Source organism: Anomaloglossus baeobatrachus, chromosome 3 (genome assembly GCF_048569485.1).
Source record: "Anomaloglossus baeobatrachus isolate aAnoBae1 chromosome 3, aAnoBae1.hap1, whole genome shotgun sequence".
Taxonomy (NCBI): Eukaryota; Metazoa; Chordata; class Amphibia; order Anura; family Aromobatidae; genus Anomaloglossus; species Anomaloglossus baeobatrachus.
In genome coordinates this window covers 600,684,878-600,704,749 of record NC_134355.1, presented here as the reverse complement: position 1 = coordinate 600,704,749, position 19,872 = coordinate 600,684,878, and the positions used below count along the sequence as shown (strand labels likewise).

Sequence of the window (19,872 nt, the reverse complement as noted above, 5' to 3'; positions counted from 1 at the left end):
TTCTTGGAGGTCTCAGTCACGCCCAAAAAGGACAGCCGGAGGAACCGTTGCCAAGACGGCGTCCTCCTGACTTGCGGTCTCCGATTCCCACACCCGCGGTCGGTGGGAGGCTTTCCCACTTTGGCGACATTTGGCTGTCACGCGTCAAAGACCGTTGGGTGAGGGATATTCTGTCTCACGGGTACAGGATAGAGTTCAGTTCTCGTCCGCCAACTCGTTTCTTCAGAACTTCTCCACCACCAGACCGAGCCGATGCTCTGTTGCAGGCGGTGGCCGCTCTAAAGGCGGAAGGAGTGGTGACCTCCGTCCCTCTTCAGGAACAAGGTCACGGTTTTTACTCCAATCTGTTTGTGGTCCCAAAAAAGGACGGATCGTATCGACCCGTCCTGGATCTAAAGTTGCTCAACAGACACGTAAAAGTCAGGAGGTTCCGGATGGAATCCCTACGCTCCGTCATAGCCTCAATGTCTCAAGGAGATTTTCTAGCATCAATAGATATCAAAGATGCGTATCTCCACGTGCCGATTGCACCAGAGCATCAGCGTTTCCTACGCTTCGTCATACACGACGAACACCTACAGTTCGTAGCGTTACCTTTCGGTCTGGCAACAGCCCCCCGGGTCTTCACCAAAGTCATGGCAGCAGTAGTAGCTGTTCTGCACTCGCAGGGTCACTCGGTCATCCCGTATCTAGACGACCTGCTTATAAAGGCACCCTCTCAAGAGGCATGCCAACACAGTCTGAAGGTGGCACTAGACACTCTCCAGAGTTTCGGGTGGATTATCAACTTTCCAAAGTCTCATCTAACCCCGACCCAATCTCTGACTTATCTTGGCATGGAGTTTCATACTCTCTCAGCGATAGTGAGGCTTCCACTGGACAAGCAGTGCTCGCTACGGACTGGAGTGCAATCTCTCCTTCAGAGCCAGTCGCACTCACTGAGGCGCCTCATGCATTTCCTAGGAAAGATGGTAGCAGCAATGGAGGCAGTCCCGTTCGCGCAGTTTCATCTGCGCCCTCTACAATGGGACATTCTACGCCAATGGGATGGGAAATCGACGTCCCTCGACAGGACTGTCTCCCTCTCTCAGACTGCCAAGGACTCTCTGCGTTGGTGGCTTCTCCCCACCTCATTGTCACAGGGAAAGTCGTTCCTTCCCCCGTCCTGGGCAGTGGTCACGACGGATGCGAGCCTATCAGGGTGGGGAGCGGTGTTTCTCCACCACAGGGCTCAGGGGACGTGGACTCAGGAAGAGTCCACCCTGCAGATCAATGTTCTGGAAATCAGAGCAATCTATCTTGCCCTGCGAGCCTTCCAACAATGGCTGGAAGGCAAGCAGATTCGGATTCAGTCGGACAATTCCACGGCGGTGGCGTACATCAACCACCAAGGGGGAACACGCAGTCGCCAAGCTTTTCAAGAAGTCCAGCGGATTTTGACGTGGGTGGAAAGCAGAGCGTCCACCATATCCGCAGTTCACATCCCAGGCGTGGAAAACTGGGAAGCAGACTTTCTCAGTCGCCAGGGCATGGACGCAGGAGAATGGTCCCTTCACCCGGACGTGTTTCAGCAGATCTGTTGCCGCTGGGGGACGCCGGACGTCGATCTGATGGCGTCACGGCACAACAACAAGGTCCCAGTTTTCATGGCACGGTCTCACGATCACCGAGCGCTGGCGGCAGACGCCTTGGTTCAGGATTGGTCGCAATTCCGACTCCCCTATGTGTTCCCACCTCTAGCATTGTTACCCAGAGTTCTCCGGAAAATCAAGTCCGACTGCCATCGAGCCATACTCGTCGCTCCAGATTGGCCAAGAAGGTCGTGGTACCCGGATCTGTGGCATCTCACGGTAGGCCAACCGTAGACACTACCAAACCGTCCAGATTTGCTGTCTCAAGGGCCGTTTTTCCATCTGAATTCTGCGGCCCTGAACCTGACTGTGTGGCCATTGAGTCCTGGATCCTAGCGGCCTCAGGTTTATCTCATGAAGTTGTTGCCACAATGAGACAGGCTAGAAAACCATCCTCAGCTAAGATCTATCACAGGACGTGGAAGATATTCTTAGCGTGGTGCTTGGCTCAAGGGTTTTCTCCCTGGCCATTTGCATTGCCAATTTTTCTTTCCTTCCTGCAGTCTGGGTTGGAAAAAGGTTTGTCGCTTAGCTCGCTTAAGGGTCAAGTCTCCGCGCTATCCGTATTCTTTCAGAAGCGCTTGGCACGGCTTTCTAAAGTACGCACGTTTCTCCAAGGAGTTTGTCATATCGTTCCTCCTTACAGACGGCCATTGGAACCCTGGGATCTGAACAAGGTTCTCATTGCTCTCCAGAAGCCGCCTTTCGAGCCTTTGAAAGAGGTTCCCCTTTCTCGGCTTTCACAAAAGGTAGTTTTTCTTGTGGCGGTCACGTCTCTTCGAAGAGTGTCCGAGCTAGCGGCGTTATCTTGCAAATCTCCCTTCCTGGTGTTTCACCAAGACAAGGTAGTACTGCGTCCAATTCCAGAGTTTTCTCCCAAGGTGGTTTCTTCCTTTCATCTCAATCAGGATATCACTTTGCCATCTTTGTGTCCGCATCCAGTTCACCAATTTGAAAAGGGTTTACATCTGTTGGACCTGGTGAGAGCACTCAGGATTTACATCTCTCGCACGGCGTCTCTACGCCGTTCTGATGCGCTCTTTGTCCTAGTCGCTGGTCAGCATAAGGGATCGCAAGCTTCCAAATCCACCCTGGCGCGGTGGATCAAGGAACCAATTCTTCACACATACCGTTCTGCTGGGCTTCCGATCCCATCTGGACTGAAGGCCCATTCTACCAGAGCCGTGGGTGCGTCCTGGGCATTGCGGCATCAGGCTACGGCTCAGCAAGTGTGCCAGGCGGCTACCTGGTCGAGTCTGCACACGTTTACCAAACACTATCAAGTGCATACCTACGCTTCGGCAGATGCCAGCCTAGGTAGACAGGTCCTTCAGGCGGCGGTGGCCCACCTGTAGGAAGAGGCTGTCTGACAGCCCGTTCATGTGGTATCTTTTTACCCACCCAGGGACTGCTTTTGGACGTCCCACTGTCTGGGTCTCCCAATTAGGAGCGAAAAAGAAGAAGGGAATTTTGTTTACTTACCGTAAATTCCTTTTCTTCTAGCTCCAATTGGGAGACCCAGCACCCGCCCTATTTGTTCTTAGGGTTTCGTTTTTCGGGTGCACATGTTGTTCATGTTGTTTCTTAAGTTCTCCGATCTTGTTATCGGATTGAATTTGTTTTTGAAACTGTTATTGGCTTTCCTCCTTCTTGCTTTGGTACTAAAACTGAGGAATCCGTACTCCTACGGGAGGGTGTATAGCCAGAAGGGGAGGGGCCTTACACTTTTAAGTGTAGTTCTTTGTGCGGCCTCCAGAGGCAGTAGCTATACACCCACTGTCTGGGTCTCCCAATTGGAGCTAGAAGAAAAGGAATTTACGGTAAGTAAACAAAATTCCCTTCTTTTCTTACATTCTGTAATATAGGTAATATTGTAAAATAGAGGTCTATTTTCCTCATAGATATTTTTCAAAAAAAATGTATATTTATTTATGTTTAATACCATACTATTGAAAGTTGACCAGTCTCATAGAAAAATATTAACCTTTAGATATGAGGTTAATAGAATTCTGAACCTGCCCGGCACCTGCACATTAAACCCCACTGCTAAGAGGGAAAAAAAAATTATTATTATATAGTGCCATAAATTCTTCAGTGCTTTACATATATCAGAAACACTGTTCCCATTGGGACTCACAATCTACATTACCCATCAGTATACCTTTGGCTCATGGGAGGAAACCCACACAAACACGGGAGAACATACAGACTCCTTGCAGGAAATTTAACTTGAATCCTCCCAGCAGTGTTCAGGTTTCACAGAGCGGTGACTGAACCCGCGCCGCCCCCATGACTGAAACAAGAACGCTGCCCGGAAGATTTAAAGTTTTTGTCCTCCCAGCAGCGGGGTTGAGTGTGCAGGCGCGTGTCAGGTTCAGAATGTTATGCAGGTGCAGTTTAACCTCATATCTACAGATTAATAGCATTTTTCTACATTACAGGTTCACTTTAAATTCTGTAGGGGCGATGGATCCTCTGCTCAGGATCTTCCTCCCTTGGCCCACAGTGGGGAGCGGTTACATAGACCATCTCCCGCTCTAGAGGTTCGGTCTTTCTCTGCATTACTCGGACAATCCAGAGAGATGAGTGGTCATGATGCAATGCTTGTTTTTGCCTTTAGGAGGCGCTGCAGGCCAGCTTTCACTGATCACTGGGAAACCAGCAGGGATGCTCTGTGATCGGTTTATGGTCAAGGGAACTTTCTAAAAGTAGAGATTGACTGAAGCAGAGACACACAGGACATTACACAGTAAAGATGTAGAAGCCGTCCTGGTGGCATGATGCCACCTATCATTTATATGATATTTTCTTGTATTCTTTGTCAGCAAACACTGTTGTGTAACCCATGATCTCATGTTCTTTGCTGTCTGTCTACATAATACCTGGGCTTTCTATGCCAATTTATGTTCCTCAATTTGAGCAAGTATTCGTTACCTGTTCACAGTGCAATCCAAGGTTAAAATGTGACTTCTTAGGTAACCATCGTTCCATTCATAATGTAATGAGGTTATCTAGATTTTGTACTCTTCTTGCTGCAGTGATCATCTTGTCTATGGTTTTGTACATTAATATATTTTTTTTTTGTTGTGTTACTGTTTACTCCTCTCATAGTTTTGTAAAGATTTGATCTTTACAGAAAATGGTCATATTGACTGGAAACTAATGTTCTTCACACTGGAGAAGTCCTACCCAAAAAGGGAACAATACGGGGACACGCTGCACTTCTGCCGCCACTGCAGCATTCTGTTTTGGAAGGTAAATGTTGCTTTATTATAAGGAGATATTCAGTACACATTGAGAAGTGTAATAGCTGCTCATTACTGGGTGGGTCTTGGCTGAGACAAAAGGGGGTAAAGGTATGGAGCCTTCTTCCATACTCCTCCATGTTGCACCCCAATGATTGATGGGCACATAACATAGTGTAGAATGTTACTGTAATCTGTTTGGGACATAACAGGAAAAATTTGATGTGTGTGTATATAATCATATTTACTGAGATCCTATTAAAAAGACTGAGTAATGGGTGGTAGTTCTCAGTAGCTCCTGTAGTTCCCTGGCGCGGCCCCTGTGGACATGGCGTTCATGCATCGTTCTGTAGAGGACCTATCTCGCATTTAGGGCTCGTTCACAGGAACGTATTAAATTTCGTTATGTCTGTATGCAAAACTGATAGCACCCTGACCAGTGCAAGCCAATGTGGTTCATACACAGGGACTGATGGTCTCTGTGTAAATACCATAGCATGCACTATTTTAATCTGTATTCTTGTTCAGACTCGCCCATTTTAAGTCAATGAGATGATTAAAAAAAAAAATAGGCTCACATATGGGTTATCATCTGTATGTCTTGTGAATTATCACTGATGCATTACAATTATAAAGAGCAGAAATTCTATTTGACCTTTTTATTAGTTGGTGAAGTCTTCATGTAAGAACGGACACACAGATGACATATGGACACAACAAAGCAGACATACGAATGATGATATGGATGAAATACATTAAAAAAAACTTTCTGGATGAAAAACAAAATTTTGCACGCTCCTTTATAATCAGTCCTTCTTTTTGTGCAGCCGTCATTAACTTAAAGGACCAAAATTAAAAGGGGAATATTTTAGAAAAAAGCTATTATCACTGTTCTTGCTGGTAGAAATTTTACACCAATCCATCCATATTCAGGTCCATCTTTGTGGGAAGCAGTCTGACCCTAAAACCACCCCTCTATGTCCATTGTGAGACACCCCCTTTAATTATGCAGGCTTTTTATAACTGCAGCATTTTTAGTAATGCTGTTCTACATCGACTTGATGTAAGTTTGTTGGAGCAAACCCACTGTACAAACCAAGCAGCGGCTCAGTGCACCCTTGTCAGAGCAGTTGGTTATTTTCCCACCTACTTGTCTTCGCTCTATATCCTCTTTCCCCCTTATTTTTGGCTGACCGTTCTAATGATACTAGTGTCTGAGGAGGATAGAGAGATTGATTGGAGGAGGGGGGGGGAGCAGGGAAGGTGCACGGTACTCTTTGGCATTGCAAAGGATGCACCAGAATATGTTTTGTTTTTTTTTTATTTAAGTAAAGAAGTTTACCAGGGAAAATATTTAAGTTATGGATCTACCAAATGTAATTCCTTTCAAGTCTGGTGCCTGATCTCCCAGTAGCCGCTCCATCCCCGGACCTTGGCTTTATATCTCTACTTCTCGTTATAAACCTCTTCACGACACATGACGTACTGGGTACGTCATGGGTCGCGTGAGGTTAATCCCTGTGGGTTGCCATGGGCAGTCCACAGCGATCCGCGCACAGATCAGCTGATTTCAACAGCTGGGATGTGTGCCTGCCAGGCACGAGTGGAATCGCTTTCCACCCGCGCCTATTAACCCCTTACATCTTGCTGCCAAAATCTGACAGCGAGATGTAAATGCATGCTGTCAGAAGGGTAACTTACCCACCCCCATCGGAAGTCATGTGACGAGTTCCGGTGGTTGCCTCCTGTAGCTATCGGGAGTCACTTTCACTGCCGGCAGACTGCAGTGTGTGAGCATAAAGCCACTTTTCTCCAGATCTCAGCTGTGTAGCTGTGATCTGGAGGATTGGAAGACCGATCAGACTGCTGATAGTTAGTCCCCTAGGGATTCTAGTAAAATTAAAAAAAAAAAAAATCCTAAAAGTTCAAATCATTCCCCCGGGTTTCGGAAAATGGCGCTAAAAGTGCGCCACTTTTTTTTGGACAAACTTTGAATTTTTAACTCCTTTAGATAAAAGTAAACCTATACATGTTTGTCTATGAATTCGTACCGAGCTGAGACATCACACCCAGACATCAGTTTTACCATATAGTGAACATGGTGATTCAAATATCCCAAAAACTATTGTGTGATCACACTTTTTTTTTTTTTTTGCAGTTTTTTTTTTCCGCACCTGAAATTTTTTTGCTGTTTTCCAGTACACTATATGATAAAACTCATGGTTTCATTTAAAAGTACAACTCGTCCCGCAAAAAACAAACCCTCATTTGGCAAGATTGACGGAAAAATAAAGTTACGGCTCTCGGAAGGAGGGGAGCAAAAAAAAACAAAACTGAAAAGGGGCTAGTTTTCTTCCTCCATTCATTCACTAGGTCATCACTGTTGTACTTTGTGACTGATTCAGAGTCAGGGGTTTCATTAGCAGGCTCTCCACTGTAGTAGTCAGGCCCCCGATGTATAATAGCCCCCAATGCAGGTAATAATTCTCTTCAGAGTAAACTTGTTCTAATTCTCTATTTTTATTGTTTTGTAATACTCCATAATCTGATGGCCTGTAATAGATATGATGGTTCTTATTGTCTTCTTCATCTCTCTTGTAAAGGATTATCAGCTCGCCCTTTTATTTAAGGTATTTGTCGCATGCTTTATATACAATGTCCCCTGTGTGATGACGGATACTGGATCGTGTGTCCTGCGTCTCATCCACTTACCTCTGATGTGTGTCTGCTCATTGCATGAGAATCCCTAATGCCCGTGTTATTCAGCCCTATTTCCATCCTCTACATTTTGTGTACCCACGTCTCTGTGCATGTACATGTGCCCATGGTTTGGAATTGTTTTAAAGGGAACCTGTCAGATGCAATCTGCACCCAGAACCACGAGCAGCTCTGGGTGCTTATTGCTCATCCCTGCCTAACCGTCCCTGTATACACTAGCATAGATAAAGAGATCTTTATAAAAAATATTTCTAAAGATCTCGTATGATATGCTAATGAGGACAGCGAAGAGTCACGAGGGCGTTAGTTCCCTTGGCTAGTCGACCCCCTTAGCAGGTCAGCACGGCCCGCAATGGCAGCAGAGGTGAGAGCAAACCTCCTCTGACTCTGTGCATTCATTATCATATTAGCACATCCGCAGGGGCGTACTAAAATTCTAAGGGGGCCGACTAGCCAAGGGAAGTAACGCCCTTGTGACTAGTCTCTGGCCTTATTAGCGCATATATAGGATCTTTAGAAATAGTTTCTCTAAAGATCTCTTTATCTATGCTACTAGGTGCAGTGTTTACAAGTGTATATACCCAGACCTGCTCTGCACAAGTCGAAGCAGTTATAAATCTGTCCATGGAATGATAGGTTGCTGGTTGGTGTCCATTCCTGTATAGTAAATGGAATCATCTCTGTACAGATATTAAATCCTTATCCATTTAGGTAGGTTACTGACCCAGAATCATGATGGGGTCATAGGTCCATTGTAAGACTTACTGGGAGAATTGAGGTCTAGAGCAGTGTCGTCGTCCCCAACCCCCCCCCCCCCCCTCGCCTCTTTCCATAACGGGAGTAATTCTTGAATGAGTGTTTACTCTGTGCTGGATCTCTGGGAATCTCACTGGCGGTAGACTTGTTCTGCTCCTCCTGGTGGCGCTGCAGGCAGTGAACCTCATCTTACAGCACACAGCATTCTTCATTGTATTCTGTATGTCTTTATTAATATTACATCCTTACGGACGTCCCGATTTTTGTCTGTTCTGTCTCACCGCTGTGTCAAAGAATGGCAGAAGTTGTTCTTCCTTTTTGTGTCTGTGACCTGGTGAATAGGGCCGGCTTGCGGTCTTTAGCTGAGCCAGCCCCTTTTTCTGTATCCCCTCTGCCAATAGATTGTGTTCTCCCCGACATCACCTCGAACATGGCAGTTATCTGAAAGAAACCGGGGTTTGAGTTCGGATCTTTATGAAATCCATAGTATATTCCCATAGTATGCTATCCCCATTCCTTTTGGATAGGGAATAATTTGATCGCAGGGGTCTGACCACCAGGACCTGATAAGATTAAGGGTCTGAGATCAGAGAGCGATTTCCCACAGCCCCATAAGTTGAGCAAGGTGCTCGTTCTCCACTCCTGCTCCATTTATTGTCTATGGGACTTAAGGCGCTGTACTCTGATTTATTTTGTTACGTCTCGATAGATAAACATTTATGTGATTGCAGTATTACACATTATCCATAATACTTGGAGCTTCTGTGTTTTTTTTCCTTTCAGGACTCGGGACACCCCTGCACGGCCAACAATCCCCGGAGCTGCCTCACACCCGTCTCCCCGCAGCACTTTATCGACCTCTTCAGATTCTGAGGACACCCACCAGCCACAATCAGTCATGATGGGAACTTTCTTTGTTTTTAATGAAACAAATGTTTAGTTGTTTTAAAGCACTTAGGAAAAAATCAAAATGGTACAAATGGGAAAGACCAAATGTTTTATTGTTATGTTGTTGGTGGTTTTATTGTCTGTGCTGGTGGATTGGTCCAAACTAAGGAGTTTTAATGCGCATTTTCTTGTACAATTCTATATTCCTGCTCCTTCAGGGGGTCCCTGTCTGTCATGTTCTTTCTGGATGATACTGGAGAGCTGACGGCCAATACACTTGATCTTTAAAGTGGCCTTCGTAGTTGTCAGGTTGATCATGTTTTGTATAACTAAGCAAAAGAGCAAAAAGATTCACAGGACCCTGGTTTGGTGGCCAGATGGTCGTTAATCACTGCTGGATCAGAGCCCTGAGAGCCTCCTTCTTCATATTCTTCTTCTTGCTGTCCTCTCCAGAGCTGCTTCTGACACTGCGCATGCGTCCCACCACAACAATGACTTGTGCCGAGTCTAGTGACTAATAAGAGGCATCGGACGTGTAACGCCAGGTAGCAGAAGGCTTACAGAACTGGTATGGTAGTCCCAAATCATGGACATGGCTGCTGGACTTTCTTACTCAACATTATTCTGCAGGATTTCTACAGCTACATCTCCAGCTCATTGGAGGAAACTGCTAAAGAAAACCTGCCTAGCAGCATGTATCACACTGCCTGTATTATCTTAGCCAGGTGTGTTTTGATTCTGAGACGCTGCGACGCTTCCGAGAAGAACATGCTTTAAAAGCCGTGCTGCAGACTAGTCGTGAAGGCCTCTCCCCGCCCACTGCCCTGGATTGACAGGTCTCTGCTTCTATGTGCACGTAGGGTGAGATGTCCATCCAGAGCAGTGGGCAGAGAGAAGCCGACAGCTTTTAAAATGTTTTTTTTTCTTCTATGAAATGTCGCAACCTTTTAGAGTCTAATATGCCTGGCGGAGATAATATGGTCAGTGTGATGCATGCCCATGATGCCCAATCCATAACCAGCATGTATCAGATGTCAGGCTCCCTTTAATGGTAAAACTCTTGACTGTAGGATTTATATCTTGGGTGGATTTATATAAACAAGTTTTGGGGTGTTTCCATAAATCTAAAAAAAAAAATCCACCTTTCGTAACAAAAGAAATCAAAACGCCACCCCCCCCCCCTCCCCGTAAACACAAACAATTTGCCTTTTTTGCAAAAATGTAATTTAATATATTGAAGACTACGACTGAGTATGTAAAAACGTTTTTTGTTTTTTTTTTTCTTTTTGCACTTTCAGAAGGACCTTGAACCCAGTCTTTTATGTCTTGCTGATATTGTGGTTCTTGTTGTTGTTTTGTTTGAAATTATGGTATATAATGTGCTTATTTAAAGCCTACAATTTCATTTTCTATTATTTGTTTAAAAACTGTAGTACACATCTAATTTTAGCATATATGTATACGTATACATATACATATACATATATGTGTATATATATATATGTATATGTATATATATATATAATATTATATTATATTACCGTATTTTTCGGACCATAAGACGCACTTTTTTCCCCCCAAATGTTGGGGGGAAGTGGGGGGTGCGTCTTATGGTCTGACTGTGGCTGCGGGGAATGAGGGTGCCGCGGGTCATCGGCGGCACGAGCAGGCTGTAACAGCCTGCCGTGACCACGTGGGCCCGCTCATTACATATGCACGCCCATCCTCCCGCCCATCATCTCTCAGCGAAACCGGCGCTGACAGGTGGGCGGGGTGATGGGCGGGGGTGCGTGCATAATTAGCAGCCGGCCGTGATCACCCCTGGCAACTACAGCCTGGAGTGATCATGTGCGGCTGTATTCACTGCCCCCCGTGCGTCATTATCAGCGCGGGGTGCAGTAAATCAGTGTACTCACCCGTCACCGTGTGTGGAGCCTCCCCCCTGCAGCATCGCATCTTCCTGTCTGTGCCGGCGGTCAGCTGATCTGGACACTAGCGGCGCGCACCGCGATGACGTCATCGCTGTGCGCGCCGCTAGTATCCACCAGAATCGATCAGCTTACCGCCGGCACGGACAGGAAGACGCGATGCTGCAGACACCGGTGACGGCTCCACACAGCGGCGCTGCAGCTGAGACAGAGATCGGTGCTTCAGGGAGTGAGGAAGGGTAAGTATAAACGTTTATTTTTTTTTTCCTGTGCCACAGGATACACGCCATTTACCAGGATGGGGGCATTTCATGAGCAGGATGGATGGGGGCATTTCATGAGCAGGATGGATGGGGGCATTTCATGAGCAGGATGGATGGGGGCATATCATGAGCAGGATGGATGGGGGCATATCTTGAGCAGGATGGATGGGGACATATCATGAGCAGGATGGATGGGGGGGCATTTCATGAGCAGGATGGATGGGGGGGCATTTCATGAGCAGGATGGATGGGGGGTATATTATTAGCAGGATGGGGGGTATATGAGCAGGATCATATACAAGGCAGGAGGATCCTTATCAGAATGGGGTACCTTAGTAGAGAATTTGGGGACATTACCCCCATAACAGTGTCAGCAGCAGATCCTCGCCCCATAACAGTGTGTCATGACCATATTTTTTGGTTAAAATTTTATTTTACTATTTTCCTCCTCTAAAACCAGGGTGCGTCTTATGGTCAGGTGCGTCTTATAGTCCGAAAAATACGGTATATTGCTGTCAGGTACAGGCATCCCTGCTGCAAGCTACTGCTTAAAGAGTATGAATACTTTCAGAGGTATATTATGATGATTATATTTTTTTTTTTTTAATTCAAAAATATCAGCTTAGAAGAGCTCAGTGTATGAGAGATAAGAGTTACAGACTCTTCAAACCCAGCTCATTCTGCAGTCAAATAAGATGTAAAAGCCAAATGCTCCAAATTTTCTATTGAAACTTTATTGCAAAAAATGTTTGATTTTTTTTTTTAAAAAATTAAAGCTCCCATATGTGTTTATCCTTCTGTACACCTCCAAGCCTGGTAAATGAAAACCATATTGCTGTGCACCATATGGGACCGCCGCTCTGCATTGCAGAATTTTTTTTTTTTTTTTCTGGAATAATACCTTTTTAACATACCACAGTTGAACAGGCGATTGTCAGCTGACGTAGGTACAATAGGGCTATGGACCCCTTTTTGAGGTTGAATAAATGTAAAATACTCACGTATGTGACTTTGAGTTAAAGGAGGCATCTCCTCTTGATATATCGGTAGGATTGCAAAGTGATTGTTAAAAATCAGCAAGTTTGCAATTTACCTCTTATCAAAAATCCTTTCTTCTCTCAAGAACAGAGGGATAATTATATATTTGTATAGTGTTCTGTAAGTAGTGGCTGCTCTCCTATGCAAGGAACACACACTTGTGAGGGTTTTTTTTTTTTTTTTTTTTTTTTTGCTTTTAAAGCTTGTAAGCGCTGCTCTGACGTGGACTGGATTAGTGATCTCCAACTAGTATTAGAGCCCTCATACTCCAGTATGGAATAAAGCACACTTAAGACAAGGTATGGAACCATGCCGCAGCCTAAACCATCGATCATCAGGAGCAACCTGCCCCTTGGGCAAATGGGAAGCTGAGAGGCCGGGGAGCAGTGCGCTCCTGCACAACTGAGGTGATGTGCACGCAGAGTCTTCGATGACTTCACTTTCTATTCAGTAGTTTCTGCTTTAAAGTTTTTGAGAAATTTGGAGATTTGGAAGAGGATTTCAAGAGTTTCTGCTCTAAAATGTCTTTGGAAGACTGTACAGCACTTAAAGGGGTTTTCTGCAGTTAGGCTATGTGCACATGGTGCTATGGTCTTCCCAGGGTAAGTCATTTCAGGGACTGGTCGCAGATCTTTTCCTGAGGCGGCTTTGCTTAGCAGCTCTGCCACTGGCATCTGTCACTCTATAACCTCAGTATGAACATCCCCAATTAGAAAAAAACACTGATCTTGGGCTGCGCGGCTGGAGGAAAACAGTTCTTGCTGCTGTCGATGTGGGGAAAAGTGTTTTTTTTTTTTTTGTTTTGTTTTTTTTTATTATTATTAAACACATTTCCATGCCATATAGCGACTTTTTCAAGTTCAAAAACCAGCCAAGATTTTTTTTTAACTTGAGCAAGAACTGTTTTCCTCCAGCCGCGCAGCCTAATCAGTGTTTATTTCCTTGCACATATCTATATGTGCACATACATAGGTGAGCAACGCCATTTTTTTTTTTTTTTTTTAATAGGGACAGTGTTTTGTGTTCACTTTTCTCTTTTTACAGTGTCTTAGTAAGAACATATTCTGTTAACCACTTCAGGGTTTCTAAACCTTGAAACACTTAAATGGAATCTGTGACAAGGTTTTTGCCACCTAATCTGAGAGCAGCATAATGTAGAGACAGAGACCCTTATTCCTGCAATTTGTGTAGTTTTGATAAAATTACTAATTAATTATGATTAAAGGACTACTTTCCGTGCTGCAGGTAGTTCAGCATATTCATGAGCTCTGTATAACTGCTATCAGATCTGCAGCAGAGAAAACATTGATTTTTATCAAAATAGCTCAGTAAGTGACACATCACTGGAATCAGGATCTGTCTCTGTGATCTTGCTCTCGGAACGGGGAGCAAAAACCTGGTGACATTCCTTTTAAAGAGAAGTGACAGAGGATGGAATATGTGAAGAGCAATGTTCATTTTATGTGGCGCATCTTCATTTGGATTCCGTGAAGAATCCGCTTGTAAAAGACGTTCTGTGCACACACCTTTCTAAGGTGGAAATTCACTCGTGGGGCAATTTTAGTAATTCTGCACAATATTGTGTTTGCTGCATAACAGCCATGTTTGAGAGCTAAACCTCTTCTATAGAGCTAAGTAGCAATTTACATCCATATATTAAGTGTATGAATATCAAGAATTTGCTACCGGTAGATGCAAGCAATATGCACTTCTGTGCAGCTTACTTTTTTTATTTATTTATTTTTTATTTTTTTTTTGTGCTATAAGCCTACATATAGATGATTTGCTGGCGATCACTGAGGGGGGGGGCTCCCATTATTGTCCTGTTTCCTTGCATGTACTTAACTCAAAAGCTGGGTAATGAAAATGAGACTATTTAGTTAATAATCCTTTTCTTTTTTTTTTTTTTTCTCCACTTTCAGCACTTTAAAAAACGAACTGATATTGATAACATGTGTTTAAGCTGGGAAAACATGATCAGAGTGAAATGGTATTGGACCAAGATATATATAATATCTATGTTCCTTTTTTTTGTTGTTTATTGATTTGATTAAAGGTGTGTTTTGTTTGTGGGTTTTTTTTTTGTTTTATAAAGAAAAAAATTGATGAGATAGACCTACTGTCCATGAAGAATAAGGCAAAGGCTGTTTTTGTTTTGTTTTTTTTCTTTAAAAAATTTTTTTTTTTTTTTTTTTTTTTTACTATAGTGATGTTATGTTTGTTATAGTAAATTGGCAATATATTTGGTATGAGCGTGAACTGTATTTTTGAATGTTATAAGTATATGTTCAGGAAGGTACCAGGTCTAAATATATATCATGAAACAGGGTAAATCTAGTAGTGTCTCGTAGTTTATTCTGTGATTTTAGGAATGTAAACCGCACATTTACTGATGCCGAAAAGTAATAAGTGTAATAAAGCTTCCTAATTATGTATGTCGTTCTAATTTTTTTATTTTTTTTTTTAACTATCGTCCCTGATAATACAATTTTTATTTTGATGCAGCTAGCACGTGTGATGCTGCCCAATGACCTATAGTTACATAGTATGGTTGGAAAAAAGACACATGTCCATCAAGATCATCCGAGGGATGGAGCAGATTTGGATCCCGGTGCATCAATAATGTATGATCCATGCCCTAGAGAGCAGGCTTTTCTCCTCCTTATCCCACGTGTTGATCATCATTCACAGGGAGTCTCCTTAATTTTAATTCCCTGTGCTGGACAGATTGACTTTACTAGATAAACACTCATTGAATGACTGAATCAATCTGCCAGCAGGCTTTTGCTATGTAATTTCAGAACACCATGATGTAGAGGCAGAGACCTGATTACTGCGATGTGTAAAGAGGCATTTGTTTAAATTGCTAATTTTACAATAATCTTAATGTGTAAACAGGCTGCTGATGAATGAGCAAAATCTTCGTTCATCTGGTTAAATGATCTTTCGTACAGCATAAAAGATCGTCGATTTCGGCGGCGCATAGTCCTGAGTAAGCCAAGATCCATGCTGCCTATGTGTACTGAGAGATCTAGTATACAACCCCTGGCAAAAATTATGGACTCACCTGAGGATGTTCATTCAGTTTTCTTACTTTTGTTTAAAAAAAGCAGATCACAGACATGGCACAAATCTAGAGTAATTTCAAATGGCAACTTTCTTGCTTTAGGAAACACGAAAAGAAAAAAAATCATGAAAACATAATGTGCTAGCCAGTAACCGTTACTTTTCAAGACCAAACGGGGAAAATTATGGAATTACTCAATTATGAGGAAAAAATTATGGAATCATGAAAAACAAAAGAACACTCCAATACATCACTAGCATGTTGTTGCACCACCTCTGGCTTTTATAACCGCTTGCAGTCTCTGAGGCATGGACTTTTGGCATGACCAATTTTTCAAAAGTTCCTATATTTACTAGAAACGCTCCCCATAGTAATTCCGAGGCCTGTGATTTGGCGGGGTCAGACGAGGCTGAATAATTTTGTCTAGGCCCACAAGCATCATAGAATTGCACATTTGAGTTCTATTGGCTCCTAAGAGAATGGGAGGTCTAGCTATCCTTGTCTTGTGGAAATGCTACATATCCACACACCTAATTCCCGCATGGACCAGTTTAAACACAAATGGATGGAAGTGGAGTGGATTTGCCGTGCGTGCATGTAGAATGTCCGTGTATGCGTGAGATACGTACGTGTCTTGTCCGTGTGCAGTCTGTGTGTCGAGCCGTTTCACCATTAATAAAAAAAAACGCACATGGACCGTACAGAAAGCACACGTACATGGTCCGTGTCACGTACATGCAGACACGGACCCATTGACTTTAGCGGATCCATGTCTGCGTGATGCTGGAGAAACGCGGACATGTCAGCTGTGTTTAATAACGCACACACGTACAAACCACACGGACACGCGTTCCGTGTGGTTTTACGTGTGTGTGCCTGTTACCATAGGGTAACATTGGTGCACGTGTGTTCGCGCCGCTGGTACGTGTCATCAAAAAGTCCCAAACATGTACCGGCGGCACGGATGTGTGTTGCAGGCCTAGACTCACGAGCGTATAACTCGCATGAGTATTGGAACGCATCACCCGGCGCGGCTGGCTTCTCTGCTGACTGGAGCCGGTCAGCTGCATGTATTTCTATGTGGCTGACATGCTCCTGTCCGTAGAGTGTGCGGCCATACCGGGTGATGCGTTCCGATACTCCATGTGAGTTATACGCTCGTGTGAGGGCACCCTTAAGAATAGAGAGGCCACATTGGAATTTGCTGAAAAACATCTGAAGAAACTGCCCTGTTCTGATTGAAACAAAAAACTTCCTATATTGACCAAAGAAATGCATTTAATCTCTTGCATGATATAAAAACATAAAAAATTGTTTAAAAGAACCGAACAATTTTTTATCTATACTGGCTAACACGGTACAAAGATATATTTTACCTGTATAAAAACATAAACGAATTCATTATCATTATTGAACATTACAGATTTGTGGTGTAGTTGTAAAATTGACCAGTAGAGGGCAATCTTCACTCACACACTGGAATTACAGTTGACTGGAGATATAATCCGCATCCATTACATTTTGCCTCTGAAAACTGTAAGATAAATGTTAAATTTCACCCAACCATTAGACTCCTCAGCATGTTTAATACTAACGCTGTAGTTTTCTTCTTAGACATATATATATTTTTTTTTTTTTGCAATGTGTAAATGTGTTATAAATCTGTTGCGTAGTTTTCTTACTGGGATATGTGGCTGCAAACCAGCATTTTTTTATTTATTTTTTTATTTTAAGAAATGGCAAATCTCTCTATTCAAAATACTGCAAATTTGGCAGTTAGGAGTTTAGTTTTTCCAGAATCAATTGTGATTCTTAAAGGGAATCTGTCACTAGTATCAACCCTTGATTCAACGTATTAGGCCCGTTTCACACATCCGGCATTTCGGTTCATCTTCATCAACAACTTTATACACCAGATAATGGGCTCATATCGTTCAACATGTTTCCATTGTGAAAGGCACATTCACACACATTCTCAGTTCTCGCTATGTTGTTTCGTATCTTTCTGGTCCTGTGAGTCCCAGTGCAACCCATCCTAACACTACAGTGCAACTTGTGATAGTCACTTTTCCTGCTTGTGGCTCCACTTCCAATATCCTCATAGAGGAGTGGGTCATCGGTTTTGTCACTATGGCCAAAGTAGAGCCTTATGCTTCCGTATCCACCTTTATTCTCCTCATAAAAGAGGGGGTAAGGGAGTAGCCAACTTGTGCCTAAGAAGAGCCTTGTGCTCTCGGATGCCTGGGGAGACTCCGCCAGGGAATTTAAATTACGCTCAACTCAAGTACCAGTCTGTCTCAGCCTGTTACCTTTGAGGCTTGGGACCTTACTGCTAGAGCCCTATTCTGTTGACCCATTTGCCTATGGTCATTTTGTTGGAAGGTTTATCTCTAGCCTCAGTGTTGTCTTAGGTTTCATGTCTCGTTCATCAAATCAGGATCATGCTATGTCCTACATCTCCTGCCACAAATCATCCACTGCATGTGAGGCGCCCACGATGTCTGGGGTGGTTACTCGTCACCGGGCCGGTGTCTGTTTGGGTTGTCACAGCGGCCTGGCCCAGTTCCGTGACCCCCGCGGTGTCAATAAAGATGGGGATGATGGGAGTAGTTATTCGTGACGCCACCTGTGGTGCGCGGCCAGTTATTAGCCTCCGCAGTGGGAAGTTTCTCTCTCCTGGGGCAGATGGTGTCGCAGCTCGGGTGTTGCAGCTCTCCACAGGTAAAGCTAGGCCCCAGGGAGGATCTTTGGAGTAGTAGTCGCCTGTGGTGCATGTGCACGATGATAGGAGCGCCGGCAATGATGGGACGACACAGAGGGTGCAGTTCAAGTTCTTTACTCACTAAAGTCACCGCCTTTGGACTGCTGGACTCCACTGTGATGGGCTCCAGCCGATCCCAGAAAGTTTAGAGGTCAAGGCCGGTGTTTCCTTCTGTGTGTTCTTTCCATTGGTCTTCCCTTCACCCCAGCTCCTGGGCCGTGGAATGGGTCACGGGCACCTGCTGCACTCCCTGCGAATCCTGGGATCCACCTTCTTCCTAAGGACCTGGGTCCAGCCTCCAGCTCCTGACCACAGGCCTCTTTCTGTGCAGTGTCTTGTGACCTCCCTTCCTGTGTCTGACCTGGGACTTGCTGTGCCCGGAGCTAACTGAATGCTGTGTGAGATGGCTCCTCACTTCCCCCGCAGGTGCCCCACCTCCCGGATTGCTGAACTAGTGGGCAAGAGGTTCCATACGTCATGATGGCCACTCCTAGCACCTACCCTGGCCGGGTGTCAGTGACAGAGCTCCCGAGGTATGTGTTGTGGTGTTTTTCTGTGATGACCTCCTCCATATCTGAGATGAATATCGCACCTCGGGTGAGGTGCAGTACGCTGTGGCGCTTGAAGCCGCAAGGGTGCCATACATGCAAACTTGATGACCTACAGACAATGCGTCCATTTCACACACTGGGTCTTTTCTAACTTTCTAGAAGCAACTGTTTCTTTCCCTATATACGAGGGGCTGCTTATAAGTCTTTGGCTTTGTGATGTTTTTTTGTTTCTATGGTAACGAATGTTATATCACATGAAAGCCTTATGTGTCTTATATAGGTTTTCAAAATTTTATGTTGTTGCTTATGAGAACAGTGTTCTACGCTCGCAGGAAAACAAAATGGCGGAGTCTAATACGATATTCAGAGCAACTGAGAGCAGAGGAGTGGTAAAATTCTTGTTTCTGCAAGGAAAGTCCCCAAAGAATATTCATGGTGATATATGGCAGACATTGGGGGATCAGTGCCCTTCATATTCCACAGTTAAGAACTGGGTTACCAAATTTAAAACGGGTCACTTCAGCACCAATGATGAAGAATGTCCTGGACGACCGAGAGTGGTGGTTGTTCCGGAGATCGTCGATGCGGTGCACAACCTCATACTGGAGAACCTACAAATTTCAGCTAAAGCAATAGCAGACATCATGGGGATTTCCCATGAACATGTTTGTGTCTTTATCCATGAACATTTGGACATGAGGAAGCTATATGTAAGTGGGTCCCCAAATGTTTGACAACAGGTCAGAGAAGCATGCGAGTGAAAACTTCCCAGTCCATTTGTCAGCGTTTCCAGACTGATAAGAACTTCCTGGATCCGACTGGTCACTATGGATGAGACCTGGATTTATTTGTATGACCCTGAAAACAAAGAGCAGTCAAAAGAGTGGAGGCACAGTGGTTCTCCTTGTCCAAAGAAGTTCAGGGTGCAAAAATCAGCTACTAAGGTGATGGCGTCTGTGTTCTGGCATAAGGAGGGCGTACTGCTAGTGGACTACCTTCAAAAGGGTTCCACCATCAATGCAAGGT

At 44.3% G+C, this 19,872-nt stretch overlaps 1 protein-coding gene across 2 annotated transcripts in view; it reads left to right on the top strand.

Annotated features, from left to right (window-relative positions):
• Positions 1-10,671, top strand: part of FBXO25 (F-box protein 25) — a 37,648-nt gene extending 26,977 nt beyond the window's left edge. Inside the window, exons 9-11 of one of the 2 annotated variants that reach the window (XM_075341049.1) lie at positions 4,743-4,886; positions 7,480-7,506; positions 9,134-10,671. In XM_075341049.1, the coding sequence (XP_075197164.1) occupies positions 4,743-4,886; positions 7,480-7,506; positions 9,134-9,223 (261 nt within the window). In that variant the 3' untranslated portion in view covers positions 9,224-10,671. The remainder of the gene's footprint in view (positions 1-4,742; positions 4,887-7,479; positions 7,507-9,133) is intronic. The other variant, XM_075341050.1, reaches the window with a different exon arrangement.
• Positions 10,672-19,872: the final 9,201 nt, after the last annotated feature.